The 19368-nt window shown below is 36.0% G+C and overlaps 1 protein-coding gene across 6 annotated transcripts in view; it reads right to left on the bottom strand.

The window, feature by feature from the left end:
- Positions 1–19368, bottom strand: part of FAM13A (family with sequence similarity 13 member A) — a 329503-nt gene that overhangs the window by 64901 nt on the left and 245234 nt on the right. For 5 of the 6 annotated variants that reach the window (XM_025385808.1, XM_025385807.1, XM_025385809.1 and 2 more), the window contains 2 exons: positions 5244–5285; positions 2421–2600 (listed from right to left, as the gene is read on the bottom strand). In XM_025385808.1, the coding sequence (XP_025241593.1) occupies positions 2421–2600; positions 5244–5285 (222 nt within the window). The remainder of the gene's footprint in view (positions 1–2420; positions 2601–5243; positions 5286–19368) is intronic. The other variant, XM_025385812.1, reaches the window with a different exon arrangement.

Here is a 19368-nt window from a genome sequence, read left to right as displayed (position 1 = left end):
TGTATAGAAGCATATACTATGATAAACTCATTTACTGTAGGCTATATTAATGATTCTTGACCTTCTTATAATTTATGGCATGTTCATGACTCTTCTGGAGATACTGGAGAAGACGTTTATGGCAGTGGCTCATTGAAAGGAAGGTTAAAAGAGAAATCTGACACCAAAGAGGAGATGCTGAAAGAATCAGCCTGCTGGAAAAGTATTTCAAGCAAGCAGATGTGCAAAAGGAAAAGAGTGGAGGTGGGAAGAAATAAGTGGAATGAGAACGCTGGGTCAAGGAAGTTGAATGAAAGGATGACAGAACCCAGCATGAAGATGAGGGGAGAAGGGCTGCAGGAAATGACTACTGACCTACGGTCGAAGCTAGACCAGACAAAATTAGGGGATCTGGGGGCTTTGAGAGATAAGGGTCTCACTCTTCCAAAGACCTGGAGAGCTAAGAGAAGCCGTTCAGTGTGGACTGAGAGTTGAAGGACTATCAAGACACGATTGTGTCACAGTGTGTCAGGTTAGGTACTATTTGCACCCCAAGATTCTCTTCCTCAATGTCCAACTGTAATTTGACCAGGAGGAGTGGTGAAGGCAATAGCAAGAGAAGAACAACTAAGGGAAAGGCTAGGGTTTCATGGGTATAGTCTTCAGACCATCACTCAGCTACCATTCCCCATCTCCTTTTGTTCTCCTGATGTTGCTGGTAAAAAAACAATCAAGATAACTTATGCTAGAAATGTCCCTGGGCTTGGGAAGTTCTCTGTTTAAATTCTTCAGGAGAGGTGAGGCTGTGCTTCACATTTCCCTGCCCTGTCTGGCCCTCATCTGTTTTTACCTCCACTGTCCTCCCCGAGACCTGCTGCCAAGCATCCACCAACAGCACCATCACACTCTGTTCTCTCTCATGCTCCTCACCACTTCCCACCTCCACCTGCTAGCCCTCTGTTCAAACAAAGAGGGTGGAAAGCAGGATATCGTGACACACTGAGGATATTTTTAAAATGCAAAATGTTGCTACATACTCCTCAGCAAAAAATGAGGCAGAGGATAAGAACAGTGTTAAATGAATAATTTGTGCTTTCTCTACAACATATTAGAGGTAGTACATAAACTAATTATATTTCTAAACATTTTCTATAAACATGCCAGTACCTAATTTTAAATGTAAATATCTCATGTCATGCCACAGGATAGAAGAAATGTAAATATCTCCTGTATTATAATTTTTCTATTTTCTAAATGGAATATTACAACTATTCTATCCACCAGCTCCATAAGAATTTATTTGAAAAGTACTGCATATGCTACCTGTAAATCAGTGGGTTATATTATTGATACTGCTCTATTTCTAAAGTTACATTTGCTAATATAGCACTTAAACATCTCGGTGAGGTACAGAATGAAACTTATTTATACTGTTTATCTTTTGTGTTTTTCTTTAAACAAAACAAAGCTTTTTTGCTTTTTCCATAAAGGGTTTAATGTAGATTATAAGTCTAGGTGAAAAAGAATGAGAATGAGGGGTGTATGACTATTATATATTCATAAAAATTAAAAATTGAAAAAGAAAAGAAAGAAAAAGAATGAGGAGGGCTAGGGTCTGGTTCAGTTTAGTTTTTGACATTTAATAAGGAGTTCAAAACAACAACCATAAAGAGGCTAAAGGCTACAGTCAATAAAAATAACCTTGGAACTTTCAGGGAAAATATAGGAATATCTGCATAGTCTATTCTCTATATAAATTTATTTTCCTTGACAATTTAAATCATGATTATTAAATAACATAAATGGTAATTGCTCATCTGTATTTTATTAAATCTTTTCTCATGGAGAATAAAGCTCTTTGTAACACTGTTCTTAAAATTCATACTATGAGAATGCCTTAAAATTAGTGATTATTATAATAAAGAACTTAAGCTTTTCATTTTTTGAGTAGATTTAAGCCTAACTTTTCTTATACTAAAACATAATCAAATGTTAGAGTATTATAGTGATATCTGACTATTTAATCACATAAATATAATGGAGAAATCAGCTGCTTCATAAACAAGTCTAAATAGTCAACTTAATGTTGTCTAGCAAGAAAAAAAAATACCTCTGGACAAGCATATGGTAACTTTCTCTACCCATGGTTCAGAATCCCTCTAAATAAGATATTTATGAGGAAGCCATAGGGTGTATTCAATCAGAGGTGGTTTCTAACAACATACCAAATGTCTGGATGAAATGGAAATATTTATGCAATCACCTATAAATTTCCAAATGTAGCTAAGTTTAGAATAGGCAAACTGAAAACTCTTAAAGTTTTAACCCAAATACTGAAATGGGAGAGGACCAGGAGGTATGACTATAACATAGTGACTAATTTGGGTGTATATTTTTCAAAGAAGAGAAAACTCAAGTAAGAAGAATCAATGCCAACTCACTTGTCTCTCCCACGTCGAACTTCATCCTGCTCCTTGGACTGGCGGCGGCGCTGTCTGGCAGATGTGGCAGAAGATGCTGATGGTGTTCCAGATTCTGAGTCCTCTGAACTTTGACCTCCAGAGTTATTAACATCAAAAAGATGTTGTTCTACAGCTGATCGTATGGTTCTTTCTAAGAGTCTGGCAAAAAAGAATGCAGAGTCATTCAAGCAGTCAAGTTCATCAGTGATCACCTTAAAAAAATATGTGCCTACAGTTTTGGGAACACCTGTATTTCCAATGGAAGGTCTTTAGAACTTCATGAGCAATGATGAGGCATTAATCTATAAAATATCTGCATTATGTGCTAAAACCAAAACTAAATGAAAACAATTCTGCCAATTTAATAACTTTCTCATCTTCGTGAAGCTAGTATTGCTGAAATGCTCATGGCAAGTCTAGCAACAATTATGAGGCATTCAGGAAACCGGGGTCAGTTAATATAAAGTAGAATGAGGAAAGATTTTTTTTTGCCCTCATAGAATAACAGTAGACCTATTCTCACAAAGGCAATTTCATACCAATTCTACAGAGGAAGAGAGAGTGATTTGCAAAGCAAACTGGCACAAATAATTTTATGATGCCTATTATCTATTTAGAATCTAAGACAAATTATATGAAAATAATGATATTTGGGGGAAAAACTCACCAGAACAATTAGAACTCATAACAGCATGGCATAATCTTTCCTAACCTCTATTCATTTAAATTATGATATTTATAATTAAAGTTGTATTCATGCAAACACCCCAAAACATATTATTGAAATTGGAAGGATAGATTTACTTTGTTCAACCTGAGGAAAAGAGATAAGCACAAAGAGCTGAAAAGTGCATGGCAAGCTATAAATGGAATAATTTTTAAAGCTGTAGAATCTTTCAAGGTGTGTAAACTTTCTTTTAGCACCACATTATTTCCACATAAGCTGGTATGGAAAGTTCCTGACTCCTCAAACCATGTTTCTCTTCACTTGAAAAAGAACTATATATATACTCTAAATGCTCAGGCTGAGAAATAGCATTTACTTAAATAAAATGTGTTTTGAGAACTTAACTAATTTCAGATTTTTCAAATGCAGTTTTATAATCCACTCATAGTTATCTTATTCAAATTTTATTAAAAATATTTTAAGATCATGAGGAAGTATAGTCCAATTAACTTGGGCATTAGAACTTTTATACATAGAACTCCATGTGTCAAATGATTCAAGATTATTTAATTGCAGTACAGAGGACTGTAAGTTAATATACACATAAGAGATGTACATAATATATAAATAATATATTCATGAGGAAGCCATAATATGCATTATGTCAGAGGTGGCCTCCTACAACATACCCAACATCCAGATGAAACGGAAATACCTAAACAGAACAACCCTGCACCTTTTCCAAGCTATACAAGACCCATAAGGAAAGGTTATTAGGAAATGAAAAAGGCAAGAACATGTCAGTCTTGGTGCAGTTCTTGAATATCTTTGAAACTGACAAAGCCAAAGGAGGTCAGTCCTGCCCTCTGATTGTTTTCTCTCCCAACAAGGAATTAAAAAAATTGAAATCCATCCTGTTAGATCCAAATTCATTTCAACTAGTGCTTCTTCTAATTCTTCTCTCTTCTCCCTATCACACCACATCCACCCCACCTCCTACACCTGATCCTTGCCAAGAGAAGATGCTCCAAAAAGGCCCACTCATGTCCCAGCAAGTAAGGAGAATAGGTACGTGTGATGGAAACATATGTGGGCCAGGAGCTGTTCCGTCATTTGATGACTATTTACTTAGTGCCTAATATATGCCAGGCACTTTTCTAGGCAGTAGGGAGATAGCAATGAATATGACAGACAAGCTCCTTGTATTTACAGAGCTTACATTCCTGTAGGGCAAGATAGATAATAAAGAAATAATGTAATTTCCAATAGTAATAAGTTCTCTAAAACACTGAGTAAAGTGGTGGCAAGTGAATATGGGTAGTTAGGAATAGAATCCTGGATAAGATGACACTTGAACAAGGCGTGAATGATAAGAAAGTGCTGGTCAGGCTGAGGAACAGCCAACACAAAGTTGGGGCAGCAATAAGGTTGGCCCTCCCTGGGAACAGCAGGTCATGTGGCTGAAGTGTAATGAGCACTATGGTCAGAGGCGTTAGCAAGGACTGATAACTGGAGTTTAGGTTTAGTCTAAGTGTCAGTGGAAGACTTTGGAGGAAATAGCATGTGATGACATAATTAAGAGAGTACTGCCACTGCCCTGTGGACCAGGGACTTGTTGCCATCACTAACTCGCTTTCTTTTCTGCATCCCTATTAGACTGTAACATCCCTGAAGACAGGGCCCAAGGCATCTTTGACATTACACATCTAACATGTGCCTGGTGTGTTGCAGGCGCTCAGTCAATGTACGTTCAGTCAAATGAACTAAGCAGGAGTAAAGACATGATTAATGGTTTAACTTTTAATTACATTATCCATTGCAAGATGCTTCCCAAAGCACATTAGACTCCTTGCCAATATTAAATGATCCTGGCATTATTTTTAATGAAGTAAACAAAAAGCTCATGTTTTCTAATGTTGGAGTCGTCTGTAGGAATACACATACAGAAGCTCAAATAAGAAAACCTATGTAGTCCTCTCCTCCATATAGTCTAAAAGTCACTGGCTGCTTATTATCTGAATCTTCCAATACTGTACACCATTAGACTTGCTTTTTTTTTTTTTTTCTGTTTAATAAGCGGGAAAGGGCATTAAAAATAAAACCCAAAGCCCAAAAACCCAACCCAAATAACTTACTCTCCGGTTGCAGACACATTGCTGACTTGGGGTACATGAGCACTGCAGAAAAGAAGCAAAAAGAAAGAAAGTCAGGTTAGATGAAAGATCGGAGATGATGAACCAAACATCTGAAGTGGATCGCAGGCTGAAAGAAATTAGCTCATTCCCAAGTGATCCTCAAAACAATGTTTAACCATCCAATGAAAGATGCTCATTTTCACTTGTTTCTAGAAATGGAGATGGCCCGGCTTGCTTATAACAGTGGCTTTTTCTCCTTTTAAAAGATGTCCATGGCAGACAATTCTGTAAATTTGGAGAACCATCTCTTAGCTGTCAACATATTGCCACAGCAGCCCTAGTTCAAGGTCTTTTCATTTTCCTAAAATGTCAGTTGTGGCCAAGTGACTTCCTGCCACCCACTTCACCTATTTCTATCTTTCCCCAGCCCAAATCCATTCCCTTCCTTCTCCTCTTAGGCCAGGAAACAGAACATCTTTCTAAAACTCTGCTCTCAACAGGCAGAGGGCAGTGGGGACCACAGGGATAGAGAACAAGGAACCAATGTTGTCTTCTATATGACTATTTGTTTTCTTTTTTTTTTTTTTTTTGAGACAGAGTCTTGCTCAGTCGCCCAGGCTGGAGTGCAGTGGCATGATCTCAGCTCACTGCAAGCTCTGCCTCCCGGGTTCACGCCATTCTCCTGCCTCAGCCTCCCGAGTAGCTGGGACTACAGGCGCCTGTCGCCACGCCCGGCTAATTTTTTGCATTTTTAGTAGAGACGGGGTTTCACCGTGTTAGCCAGGATGATCTCGATCTCCTGACCTCATGATCCACCCGCCTCGGCCTCCCAAAGTGCTGGGATTACAGGCGTGAGCCACCGTGCCCAGCCTCTATATGACTATTTCTAAACCATATTTTCAAAGCCACAGTTTTTTCCTAAGTTTCTCAGGATGGAAAGCATCTCAAGCTCTGTAATGTGTCGGCTTAACATCTAATTTATAATGTTTTTGTTGAGCACTTACAAACTTTCATGACTTTCCCATTTTTTCTAAAGCCTGAATTCTTTTAAAAGTATTGAGAAGTGGTCAACACAAAGTAGAATGGTAAAATTACAAAACACTATCAGGTTAGCAAGCTTTGGAACTTTCCCCCTCATGCCTACACTTATGTTCACATAACCACAATGAGTGTTGAGGCTGGCAGCTATTTTAATTGTATTAACACATTACATTCTCACAATCTGCCCTCTAGTGTTTAGTTGGCTTTTGAATCAAGATTTAAAAGTGTCTATGCTTTAAAAAAAGAGGTGAAATATTGAGCAGATTTGAGACAATCTTTAGTCGTGTCAAACTATTGTTCTACCTAATAGTTCTAATAGTTCTTTTCCTTCTTTGTAGAAGACATTCAAAGAAAATCAAAGTTGTTAAGGACCAATAATGATAGTTGTCTTTCAACTACTCCAAACATTCTAATTTATACGGTATAATTTTCAACATATGAATATGTTGCTTGGGAATCATCTGTCAGGTTTTTCTCCCATGTAAGTGTATACCTCATCTCTTTCAATGTAGAATCTCAATGCCTCAAGGGATTGTATATTTCTCATTTTCTTTCATCACACTCCCTCCCACTACCACCACCATCACGTCTTCCATAGTAGTCATTATCCCAGAGGTGATCAAAAAATGTTTACTCTTTTAGCCCAAGACAATTTTCTTTAGTTAAAGCTGTAGCTCTTTGTTATGGCCACAGACCATGGGTGAAACCCAGAAAAATCACATAAAATCATGTGATTAGGTAAAAGGGAAGCTGATTCAAGTAAGTATTAAATAATTAAGAAGATAAATAAATAAATACAAACACCTAAGACTTACTGAGTACCTACTATGTTCCAGACACTGTGCTAAGTACTTTTTACATAGATTTTCTTTCACTTTTTATTTACAACAACCCTATGAAGAGGTACTACTGTTTTCAGATGAAGAGGTTAGAAAGGTTAAATAACTTACCCACAGCCATAGAGCCAAGAAATAAGATGAGCTGGGATTTGAACCAAGAAAAGTTTTAGCTCAGAGTCTAAGCTCTTAATCACTCCACTAGCTTGTCTTTCAATCCATTACTCACTATAGTCATCTCCGGATATGGAGGCCTGGCCTTAGGTATTTTACTTTGCTTTTAATTACAACAATTTCTCTTCTGCCTTACAATGCCTGTTATTCATAGTGGTTCCCAGGCTACATAACCAACAATAAACCCCTTTCTGCTTTCTGTCTTTAACTGGAACAAGCAGTTCTTGCTTTTGCTACTTTGTGGCTCACCCTCTGTAAATTCAACACTATATAATTAACTCCTATACTCCACTTCTCAGTACAGTTACACAACCTTGGTTTTGAGAGCAGGGACCCATGTGAGTAATGACTCGGGGAAAACTCAGAAGAGAGTAAAGAATGTGGATCTGCTAGAGGCTAAAAAACATTCCAAAGACATGTCATTAGCTTGTTAGTCCCCTATGCCATCTCAGAATGAAGACATGTATTTCCTCTCATCCTTTCTACATTGTTTTGAACTGTCTTCTTTTTGACTATTAAAGCAGATCCTGATCTTCTGATGTTCATTTTCTATGAAGGGAGAGTGATGAAAGAAAGGCAAGAAAAGAAAAGACAAGGAAACAACAAACAAGATGAGGGTCTGAGATTTCTAACTCTTTAAATAAGTGCTTCTTCATTCTTAATGTGCATAGGAAATCACCTTGGCACTTGTTAATACAGACTGATTCAGCAGGCCTAGGTCTTGGGGAGGGGAAGCTGAGACTGCATTTCTAATACATTCCTCAGTGATTCTAATACTGTTGGTTTGTGGAAGACACTGAGTGGCAGAAGCTCTATATCCTTGCAACCAAAATTCTTTAAAACTTCAATTACTTAAATATCCCAATAATGATTTTTAAATACTGTAATCTAAGTAATGAAGGTATGATACGGAAAACTCATGTTAACCTCAGTGAATAAATTTCAACATATCGAAATTTCTCCAACAGCTTAGAGAAAAATGACCTGAACCATCTAAATCAGTTGTAGAGCACGTTTCTCAGAATACCAAAGTAAACAAATAAATCAATAATAAAACCAAGTAATTAAACCATATTCATGTTTTTGCTAGTATATTTATTTTAGGACAGTTTTAGAATAAAGTGTGATGTTTTTCATAGTCCTTTGGAATTTCTGGTATATTTAACTAGTCTATAATTTCAGGTTCTTTTAATAGAATTCCTATAAATAAAGTATTATGAGAAGATATTTTCCATTGGTAATCAGAAAAGAAAGTTCTGGTCTTGGCTCTGCGGTTGATTAGACAAAATCACTGGCAGGTTGTTGGTTAGCTTGGCTGCATTGGGTTGGTTTCTTCACACAGAAAATGAAAGGTCTGGCTAGTGATCTCTGTGGTTTCTTTTACCTTTGTTCTATCTCAGGTTCAAGCTTACTGCCTAAAGTTTAAATCATTACAAAAGGTTATGACTGCATATTTAGTTTTATGACATAGTATCAGATAAATTTATGGTTTATTAGTTACCAAAATAACTTTGGTATTTAGTTCAAGTATCCACTGTCATAGTTCCTGTGGGATGTACTTAACAATTCACCCTTAAAAAAATTTTAAAGAATATTTAACAACAGCAATAGAGATTTCTTCCATAACTAAGACACTGACAAAAAGGCAATAAGCATTTAAACAATAAGCAAATTAGACAAAATGAAAGATAAAGAAATTTCCTTCTTCATCTGCATGTAGCTTGCTTTTTATCCTCTGCAGAGAGCTAAGAATAATGATTTTTTTTTTCAGAGTCCTTGACTGATTTGCTAAGAAAATTTCTTACTTATGCATTATAAACAGTTGGATATGGAAGCGTTCATTTCCTAATGTTGACAAAGCAAGTATTTAAAATGGAAAGAAAGATGCTCACTCATATGCAGATCCCAGTTCTATGGCCAAATTCAAACCTAAGCCTACTGTTAGTGATGATGCAACTGAATATTCTATTGGTATGGTCATTTAAAATAGATTCTAAGCCTACTTTGAAATATAGTCTATGACATATTGAAATATCTTTAGTCTTTATTTTTATTAGCAAAACCCAAACTATATTTCCTTAAGCCAATTATGCTCAGCAATATTAGTCTCTAAAATTTGCATGTGATAAGATGCACAGATGCCTGTTGACAAGTGATTCTTTAATTAAATCTCTTGATTTGAAATAAAAAAGCATACATTTCAAAAGAGGTTTCAAATCTACAAAATGGAGACATCTTGAAAAGCATGTGTTTTCTTTTCTGTGTGTTCTCTTATTTCAGTATGTTCTCCTCTATGGCATATAAAATCCTGCCTGTAAAATATTACCGTTTTATTAGGAAACATGAGGTCCAACAAAATTATCAGTTTCTCTAAGATATAATATTTAAATTTACTCTATTTTTCTAATAGAGCAAGGATTAAAAAGACAATTATGAGATGTTTGCTTAAATAAACCTAAGGATAAATCTCATGTAACAATCATCAAAATAGCCTAAAATTTTTAATTTGTCAATTTAACAAAATATAGTATTTTCAGTATCATCTTAAAATACTATAAGTTGATATGCAGCATCAACATTATACATATATAACATACATATTTGTTATTGTGTAACAGCTTTCTAAATTAAATTTTGTTCATAATTTTAGTGCATTCTTCACAGTGTCCTACATTAAAACAATTCAATCCTCAATATTTATTCCTTTTGCTTTAACCTCTAGCTATGATTATCATATGCAGAACTTTATTGGAACATTTGTAGGTATTTAAACTCTGATAAAAGTTGCATCATCCTTTTGCATCATTACAAACATTTTGGGTAGCCTCAAATTTTGGTTTAAAATTGAATACTGTGCATAATATACTAGAATAAAAATTGAAAACATACTACATGGATATAACTCAAAAAGAGGAAAATATTTATCCTCATACCTTCTCTAATTCAAATTTCCTATTCTTTTAAATAGTCTGATTTGAAGAAAAAAATTACTCTTCACAGCTATATCTTAATACTATATAAAATGTATTCTAACAAATCAAATGTAACCCATCAAAATGTCAGAATATTCATCTTTTATACAGCTTCTTTTGACAATTATTGGTGTTTTCAATTTCATATATTTAGTATGTTTTAGCATAAAAAGAAATTGGAAGTTTTTTTAGTTTTTACACTAAGGTCTATATTAATAAAATTATAAAATGCAATGCATAATTCACTTATATACTGTATCTCTTTTCCATTTTACAGAAAATTGAAGATCAGAGAAGTATCTAATTTAAGTTTACACAGCTCCATTCTATCTATGTAGTCCGGCTTCAGAGTATGTCCTCAATTATCTGAATAATCTTTATTCTCAAATAATGCTACTATTTACATAAATCTTTGGCTATACCTTTAGTTATTTCATTAGAATTAGGTTACTAAAAGTGCTTTTTTTGATTTAAATAGATTTTTTCTTTTTCTCCAAATTTATATAATGCAGAAAATTTTTATTTCTCCTAGGTTTTCATGTTTATTAGTTCCAAATTGCACGAAGTGTTCTCTAATCTTTTAAAAAATTATAACACAGTAAACTTCAGTTATGATTATTATCATCTCTCATTTTTCTTAAGCTCATCAAGAATTTTGTATCTTGTAATTTTCATTTTTACTCTCAAAGAACCAGCTCCTGAACTCAAATATCAGTTCTGCTTGTTTTCTGTTTTCTTTTATTATTAACGAATTCTTTTAGGTTTCAAAGAGATTGCTTTTTCTTCCTTTCTATAACTTCTTATTCTGAATGTGTGGCTGATTTATCTTCAATCTTGTGTCAGTTGCCTCTTTAAAAAGTTTAGACTTTATTCCACAAATTTTGATATATACTTTTTCTTTATTTTCTTAACAATATGCACTTAAGATTCTTATTTACTCTTTGAGTTATCCCCTTCCTCCTGTCCCCTTACAAGAGTTTTCACTGGTTTATTGAAATTATTTTTTGTCATTAATTACAGTGTGGTCAGAAATTATTGGCTATCAAAATTTCTACTCTTTAAAGTTATACCTGATGTAAATGACGAGTTGATGGGTGCAGCACACCAACAAGGCACAAGTATACATATGTAACAAACCTGCACGTTATGCACATGTACCCTACAACTTACAGTATAATAATAATAAATAAATTAAAAAAAAAAAAAAAAAAAATTAAAACCCCAAAAAAAAAAAAAAAAAAAAAAAAAAAGAACTTTTAAAGATAGCTGAATACTTTTTATAAAGTAGCAGAAATGCTTGATTGAGCTCTATTTGTACTATGCAAAGTTTCACATATGTATATAGGTGCTCATTTATTTGAAATCTTACTAATTTTACAAAATTCTCAATGCTATATATCCTATAAATTTTGTTATGGACATATAGTTATATGTATAAGTCCTATATTTCAAATGTGTTTACTTGTTTATCCTTGATAATATAAGAATTTAAATTTATATGATTTGATAATACTGTAAATCTAGATAATAAAGTAAGTCCAGTTTGTCTTTTCTAACAAATTTGGCCTTCAACTTCAGTTGTCTGTTCACATTTATCAGATACATGTTTATCTTTTTATTATTGACCTTTCTGTGCCACTTTGGTTTATGTATGAATCTTTTGCAAACAGTACAGTTCAACTAGATTTCTTTTTCTTTTTTTTTTTTTTTTAGTATTTTAGCTTTTCTCAAATAATTTTATCCATTTACATTTATTGTCATAGCTGATAGATTTGTTCTAGTATTGTTTTTGCTTTATGCTTTCTAATTTGGAAACTTGTTTTTCCTTTGGTTGCTGCCATTGCTCTTATCTTTTGAAGGCATTTTGAATACAGGAATCCTATGCACAATTGTACTACGGTTGCTTTTCATGCCCGTATTTCTCTCATTATTAAAAATATGGCAAAACCACAATTACTTTCACACCAACCTAATAAAACAAGAAAAGAAGCAAAAAAACCTCTTGACACCTGCTTCTATTTTCCTGTTTATGTAAGACAAGAAAATTATAGCTTCATTACTTTCTTTGCCCTTCCACCAATGCTAATAATCAGATCTCTACTTCATACTAATTGTTTTTTAAATTTATCTCTCAATTAGCTGGGCATACCCTATACTTGTACGTTTACAAATACGTTTCTTCATTCAAATTATAGTTTTCAGATTGGCTTTTCAATCTCTGACTTTCACATTTAACATTATTATTCTGACAGTTCTGTGGTTTTCCTTTTTCTTTCTTTTTTTTTTTAGACAGTGTCTTGCTCTGTCACCCAGGCTGGAGGGAGTACAGTGGCGTCATCATAGCTCACTGAAATCTCAAACTCCTGGGCTCAAGCAGTCCTCTTACTTTGGCCTCAGAAGAAACTGGTGTACATCAAGACACCTGGCCAATTTATTTATTTTCTTATAGAGACAGAAACTTACTATGTTGCCCAGGTTGGTCTCAGACTCCTTTGTTTCAAGAGATCCTCCCACTCTGGCCTCCGAAAGTGCTGGGATTACAGGACAGAGCTACTGTGTCCAGGCTGTCACGTAGTTTTTATCTTTATCCTGTTCCTTTTTATTCCAGAAGGGCTTCTCCAGTTTCTCTTTCATCATGTATTGGACTGATTTTTAATCATTTCTGTTCTTTACTGCCTTCAACATAGTTTTTAAAGTCTCTTCTAAAACATTTCTAGGGTTGTTTTTCCCTCCTCATTTCAGCTGTTCTTTCTGTATCCCCAGTCTTTCAATTCTAAGCCTACTCCACTTTAATGGCTTCCTACTAATGTTTCAGAAAAGTTTATGTCCTTGAGCATTTTTTGAGAAGATTAACAATATTACTTCTCAAGTTTTCATCTGAATTTTATAAAAATCAGTTCTCTAGATTCTGTTTTTATGCTGAGTCATCGAGGCAAATCATCCTTTCCCCTAGTTTGTCATTTCTCTTCATAGGTCCCAAATTCTTTCTTTGTGTTTAGTGGTTCTTAAGGTGGAACAATCAATCTAGGTAGAACCATTTCCAACAACCTGGGTAGGTAGACTGTTCTTAGCTTATATAATTGTCTACTTGGCTGTGAGCAGATGGCTCCTCCTGGATTTAGATTTGAAGAGCCAGTATCTGAATCTGCCCTAGAATAATCTATAATACCTGCTTAGGTAGACTTGCTTTTTGGTTCCATTTTATGATTATGCTGGAGAATCAGAAACAAATTTGTGGTTTGTTTTGGGGTAGTGTACACTTGAAAGCACATATGAAAATCCAATAATCTTCTTGCCTTTATCCCTTTCTCAAATGCTTTTGCTAGGTGACTGAGCATCCCAGGAGAATCCCTTTCCTCCCCATTGTTTTGTACGCTGAGTATTCTTGTCTGAATGGTTATTAAAATATAAAAGCTGATGAGGGCAGAGAGGTGAAAAACAATAACACAACTTGGCTCTAGATGGTTCAGAAAATAAGTTTCTGCTCAGCTGAGGAAATGTCACCAGCTTTTCTGGTTAGTGCAATAGACAGTAGAAGAAAGCAAAGTCAGTTTTTCCTCCCTTTCTTTTCTCTTTGTGGCTATCTGTATTGTTTAGATGGCAGAACATGAAGTCTGCAAGGTAAAAATATGTTTCTCTGTCCAGCCCATAGATGATGTGACCTTTGATGTGGCTTTTCTTTATCATTGCTACAGAGCTGTCTCTAGGGTTTGTATTTTATATTATCATGGATATTAAATAGAAAGATGGGAGTACTGTATCAGGCAAAAGCAGTCTGCTACCTGTTTAAACTAGATTTTTAAATTTTATTAAAATCTGAAGTTCTACAAAGGGAAGCCCACAGGGAGGCAGGGAAACTGAGGAATGAAGTAACAAGAGATCTAGGCAGAATGGAAAGGTGTAATTTTCTACAAGTGAATTATTCTTTATCATGCTGAGGTAAAAGATGTGAAGAAAATCATTTAAAATGTATATAATTTATCTTTCTAAATTATATAGCTCTAACATATGCTTAATATTTCATTAACATTGTTAGAATTAAACCTAGAATCTATACTTATATCTTACTATGCAAAAAAAAAAAAATGACTAGTGATTTTCAGATGAAGAACTCAATAATGAGTCTTAAAAACTGTATGACAAACATTAGTAAACTTTGTAGCCATTCCTCAGTTATACTGTTGGTCTGGTTCTGTGTAGGCACCTAGCACAAGCAGAGACTTAGAATCCTGACCAATGGGACACAAACATCTTTAAGAAATACACATACTTCATAACTATAAGGATGGTTATTATTAAAAAACAAAATAACAAGTGTTGACAAAAGTATGGACAAATTGGAACTGTGTACTGTACTTGTGGAAATGTAAAATGATGTAGCTGCTAGGGTAAATAGTATGGAAGTTCCTCAACAAATTAAACGTAGAACTACCATATGCTCCAACAATTCCACCTTTTTTTTTTTTTTTTTTTTTTTAGACAGAGTCTTGCTCTGTCGCCAGGCTGGAGTGTAGTGACACAATCTCGGCTCACTGCAACCTCCGCCTTCCAGGTTCAAGCGATTCCCCTGCCTCAGCCTCCTGAGTAGCTGGGACTACAGGCGTGCACCACCATGCACGGCTAATTTTTTGTATTTTAGTAGAGATTGGGTTTCACCATGTTGTCCAGGATGGTCTCGATCTCCTGTCCTTGTGATCCACCTGCCTCGGCCTCTCAAAGTGCTGGGATTACAGGCATGAGCCACTGTGCCTGGCCCCAGCAATTCCACTTCTGAGTATATACCCAACAGAAATGAAAGCAAGGACTTGGACAGATATTTGTACATCCATGTTCATCGCAGCGTTATTCACAATGCCCAAAAGATGGAAGCAACCTAAGTGTCTATTGACGGGTGAAAGGATAAACAAAACGTAGCATATACATAGATGGAAATATTATTCAACCTTCAAAAGGAAGAATGTTCTGACACGTGCTACAATGTGGATGTACCCTGAGGTATGCTAAGTAAAATATGCCGGTCACAAAAGGACAAAGACTAAGATCCCACTCACATGAGGTACCCGTAGTCGTCAAATTCTTAAAGACAGAGAGTGAAATGGTGGTTGCCAGGGGATAGGGAAAGGAGGACATGAAAAATTAGTGTTTCATACAAGATACAAAGAGTTCTGAAGATGGATGGTGATGACAGTTGTGTGACAATGAGAATGTACTTAATGCCACTGAACTGTACATTTAAAAATGGCTAAGATGACAACCTTTGTTTATATTTTACTATAACAAAAAAACCAAAACCAAAACAACAGAGCTCCACAGGTAGAGGGGATGTGCCCCCTCAGTTTAGAAACACTACTCTGGCCAAGAGTGGTGGCTCGCGCCTGTAATCCCAGAACATTGGGAGGCCGAGGCAGGCGGATCACTTGAGGTCAGGAGTTTGAAACCAGCCTAGCCGACATAGTGAAACTCCCTCTGTACTAAAAATACAAAAATTAGCTGGGCTTAGTGGCGGATGCCTGTAATCCCAGCTACTGTGGAGGCTGAAGCAGGAGAATCGCTTGAACCCAGGAGATGGAGGTTGCAATGAGCCGAGATCATGCCACTACACTCCAGCCTGGGCGACAGAGTGAGACTCCGTCTCAAAAAAAGAGGAAACACTATTATAATAAAAAGGAAAACAAATATTTTTGATAAGTAGTTGTGCCTAAAGACATCCAGATACCTAGCTGACTTTATCATGTTGCTAAAAAAGTAGATACTTAAATAAACAGCTTGCTTGTTTGTTCCACTTCTTAGTAGCCTAAAACAAGCTTTTGAATAAATATAATGTTTGGTATGCTACACTTCTCCAAAGCTCTCCCATGTGATAATGAAGGATTTTTACCTTAAAATATTCATTTAGAAAACATACAATATGCTTCTTAAGGAGAAAAAAAAACTATTAAAAGTTAAAGCTAATGAAGCATAATACAAAAAAAAAAAATCACAAACATACAAATTCTAGCATAAGTTGTTCGGAAAGCAATTCCTCAGAAAAACTATCTAAAAATGCTTTAGAAAGAAGTTTTCTACATATCAAGATAGGAGTGGTATGGTATAATATTCAGATCCCATCTAAATATCAGGTAATATTTTAATTTGAATTTAGCCAAAGTCATTTTTTTCTTTAACATAAATGTACAGTTATGAGACTGAAAAATCGATAGTTCCTAGGCTCCAGCAATTAAAAATTAACCAAATTAGAAAGAGTAAGTCTGTCTGCAATACAGCTAACTTAGAAATAAATCCATCTGATGCACCTTCAGGAAAATTAGAAAACAGACAAAATACTGAAGCTGACCTTAATCCAAACCTGCTAAATTAATAATTTAGCCTCAGTTTGTACTGTGAGTATTAAAACTTGGGCTGATATTTTTAAAGATGGTCAATTCCAGGACTTTCATGGAGCACTAAATGAGAAAAGGAAAAGAGAGGAAGATCAGTGCACCTGCTAGAAGACAGGTGTTAGCTAAGCAAGGACCAAGTTTCAGATGCCAGGTGAGCTAGTTGGAGCCCAATGAACAAAACTGGTATATAGCCCCTGAACACATATCCTAAGATTTTGAAAAAGCACATTAAACACAGGTTCTACGCATGCAAGTTATATGTATAATCCAGGAATTTGTAAAGAACGACTTCAAGGATAGAAGTCTGATGAAATGGGATAAGGATGGGATCTGATCCTGCTCATAGGAGCATGAAAGTGGTGTAGGGGAGGGGAGAGCCGGTAGAGATGAGGAGAAACAGCAAGTGGAGATGCAGAACTTGAGTCTTAGTGGAAACCAAACACCGAAATCCAAACTCAGGCTTGGAGACACTGAAAACTCAGGCAAACAGAAGTAGAGCGGCCACAGATCCTAGACAGATCTGACTGGAGGCCAGGTAAAAGAATGCAGACAATAAAAGGTTGAATATGGCACAGAAGAACACCACCACCAAGTTGTTTTGATGCTCAGCTGAGCAACTGAGGTAGGGGCCCTGTTGTTTGGGATTCCAGCCTAGAATATAAAAGAGAACAGGGTATGAACATCCTGGCCAAGAACGTTCTCTACCTTAAGTTTGCAGGTCATGTTTATTCTGTTGTAGTCTTACTAAGGGTTTGGCATAACCTGTTCTTCCCTTTCATTTCCCTAATCATTTCAGCTGGGCTGGTAATCCCTAATAAGCGTCTGGGGAACAATGACACCTACTGTTTGAGCTCCTATAACTGCAATTAACTTGCTACATGGAATGGTGGCAGGTGTAGATTGATAGCTACTGTTTCCTTCCTTTGCAAAAAACAACAAATGGCTCTGTGGTGAGTTAAGTTGGAGAAGTACTGAAATTAGAGATGACAGAGTTGTTATCACAGAAGATATTTGATTTAGAATAAAAATATGACTGTGTGTCTATTTACAACAGCCCTACCTTATTACAGAAAGGACCTTATTACTGAAGGTAACTGAAATACATGATAGACTAACATGTGATTCAGGCATGACTGTTCAATAAGAATATCACATTACAGAACTGAAATTCCATAAGGTGATAACAAGAGCAACATAATGGCTGAAACGGCTTCTCTGGTTCCCTGTTTCTGCATCCCTTTCTTCTCCCCTAGCCACAGCAAGGTCCTGGGACCTCGACTAGTGTGCACTGTGGCATCTTCACATGCTCTCCATCTGTATCCTCTATCCCAGACACAGACCCTGTCCTGTTATATACAATCCATCTCTTCTCCACTCCACTAGCAGGATCACTATGTGACCTCCTGTACCTGACCGCCGCTATGGATCATCTACCCTCCTTCCTTTGAGACTGGAGGTCTGCTCTGCTCTCATCTTCTGTCTGTTCGGATCTGCACTCTCTGAAGACTGTCCACTCACAGACTTGTAGCCACTGAGTTTTGCTGTTTCACCTCTTTATGCTAGAACTTTCAGAATTAACCACCAAACTGAATATCTCACTGCTGACCAGCTTTCCCAGCCCTATCCCCTCCATGGCTGCTTGTGGCTGGATCTTCTTCCAGTGAGTATCCCTCTCAGCAGACGTGTCTTATGTCTTGATTGGGCCTACTTCTGAAATTCTAATTTCAGGCTAAATAATTACTATTTTTGCATTTGTGAAATAGTTCTGCTTGGTTTATCCATCATATGAAAAGAATGCCTGCTGGTAACTTTTCCTTTTTCTACCATAAATGTGGGCCAGTATGCATATTCATTCCCTTTTTCCCCCTAATTTTATCATATTTTAGTTTCTATGACTTAACATTGAAAAAATCAAGTAGCTTCTATTAAGAGTTCGGTAAATATATTATTGATTTTCTTTTACTCTATTTTCTTGTACTTTCATTCTGCAAGTACAGGACATTCAGAGAAATAAGTTTTCATTAGTTGGCATGATCCAGTGCTAAAGTCTCCTATACTATGTAAAACTGAATTTCCATTAATATATAACAAGCATTTGCTGATATTACTGCGTGTATTTATATAATGAATACCAGACTCACTACGTGCTCAGCAACATCCTCATGTGTTCACATGAATTGCATAGTTGAGATAGCCTATGAACCAGAGTATGCTGATTTGGTCGGCAGGAAACCAGGATGAAAAAAACGGACCACGTTGTCTCATACTGAAACCTCAAATGTTCCCTCTCTTGCCATAAAGTGATTATGCAATACACTGCAAGTCACTAAAGGGTAAACAATACTAAAAAGCAGTTACTTGGCTAAGCCTGAAGTCCTATGACACATTTCTGAAGTACTAGTGGTTGAATTATAGCCTAAATCTATTCTGGGACTATTTCAACAAGTCAGATTCAAAAATAAATAAATAAACAAATTCTGTATTGCATATCCTGACATTTCTTTTAAAAAACAGTAGACTTCAGGCCGGACGTGGTGGCTCATGCCTGTAATCCCAGCACTTAGGGAGGCTTAGGCGGGTGGATCATGAGGTCAGGAGTTCCAGACCAGCCTGGCCAAGATGGTGAAACCTCGTCTCTACTAAAAATACAAAAATTAGCCAGGCATGGTGGCGGGTGCCTGTAATCCCAGCTACTCGGGAGGCTGAGGCAGAGACTTGCTTA

This window comes from Theropithecus gelada, chromosome 5 (assembly GCF_003255815.1).
Source record: "Theropithecus gelada isolate Dixy chromosome 5, Tgel_1.0, whole genome shotgun sequence".
NCBI classification, from domain to species: Eukaryota; Metazoa; Chordata; class Mammalia; order Primates; family Cercopithecidae; genus Theropithecus; species Theropithecus gelada.
Note: the sequence above shows the minus strand (reverse complement) of the source record. Positions and strands in the feature narration are given on the sequence as shown.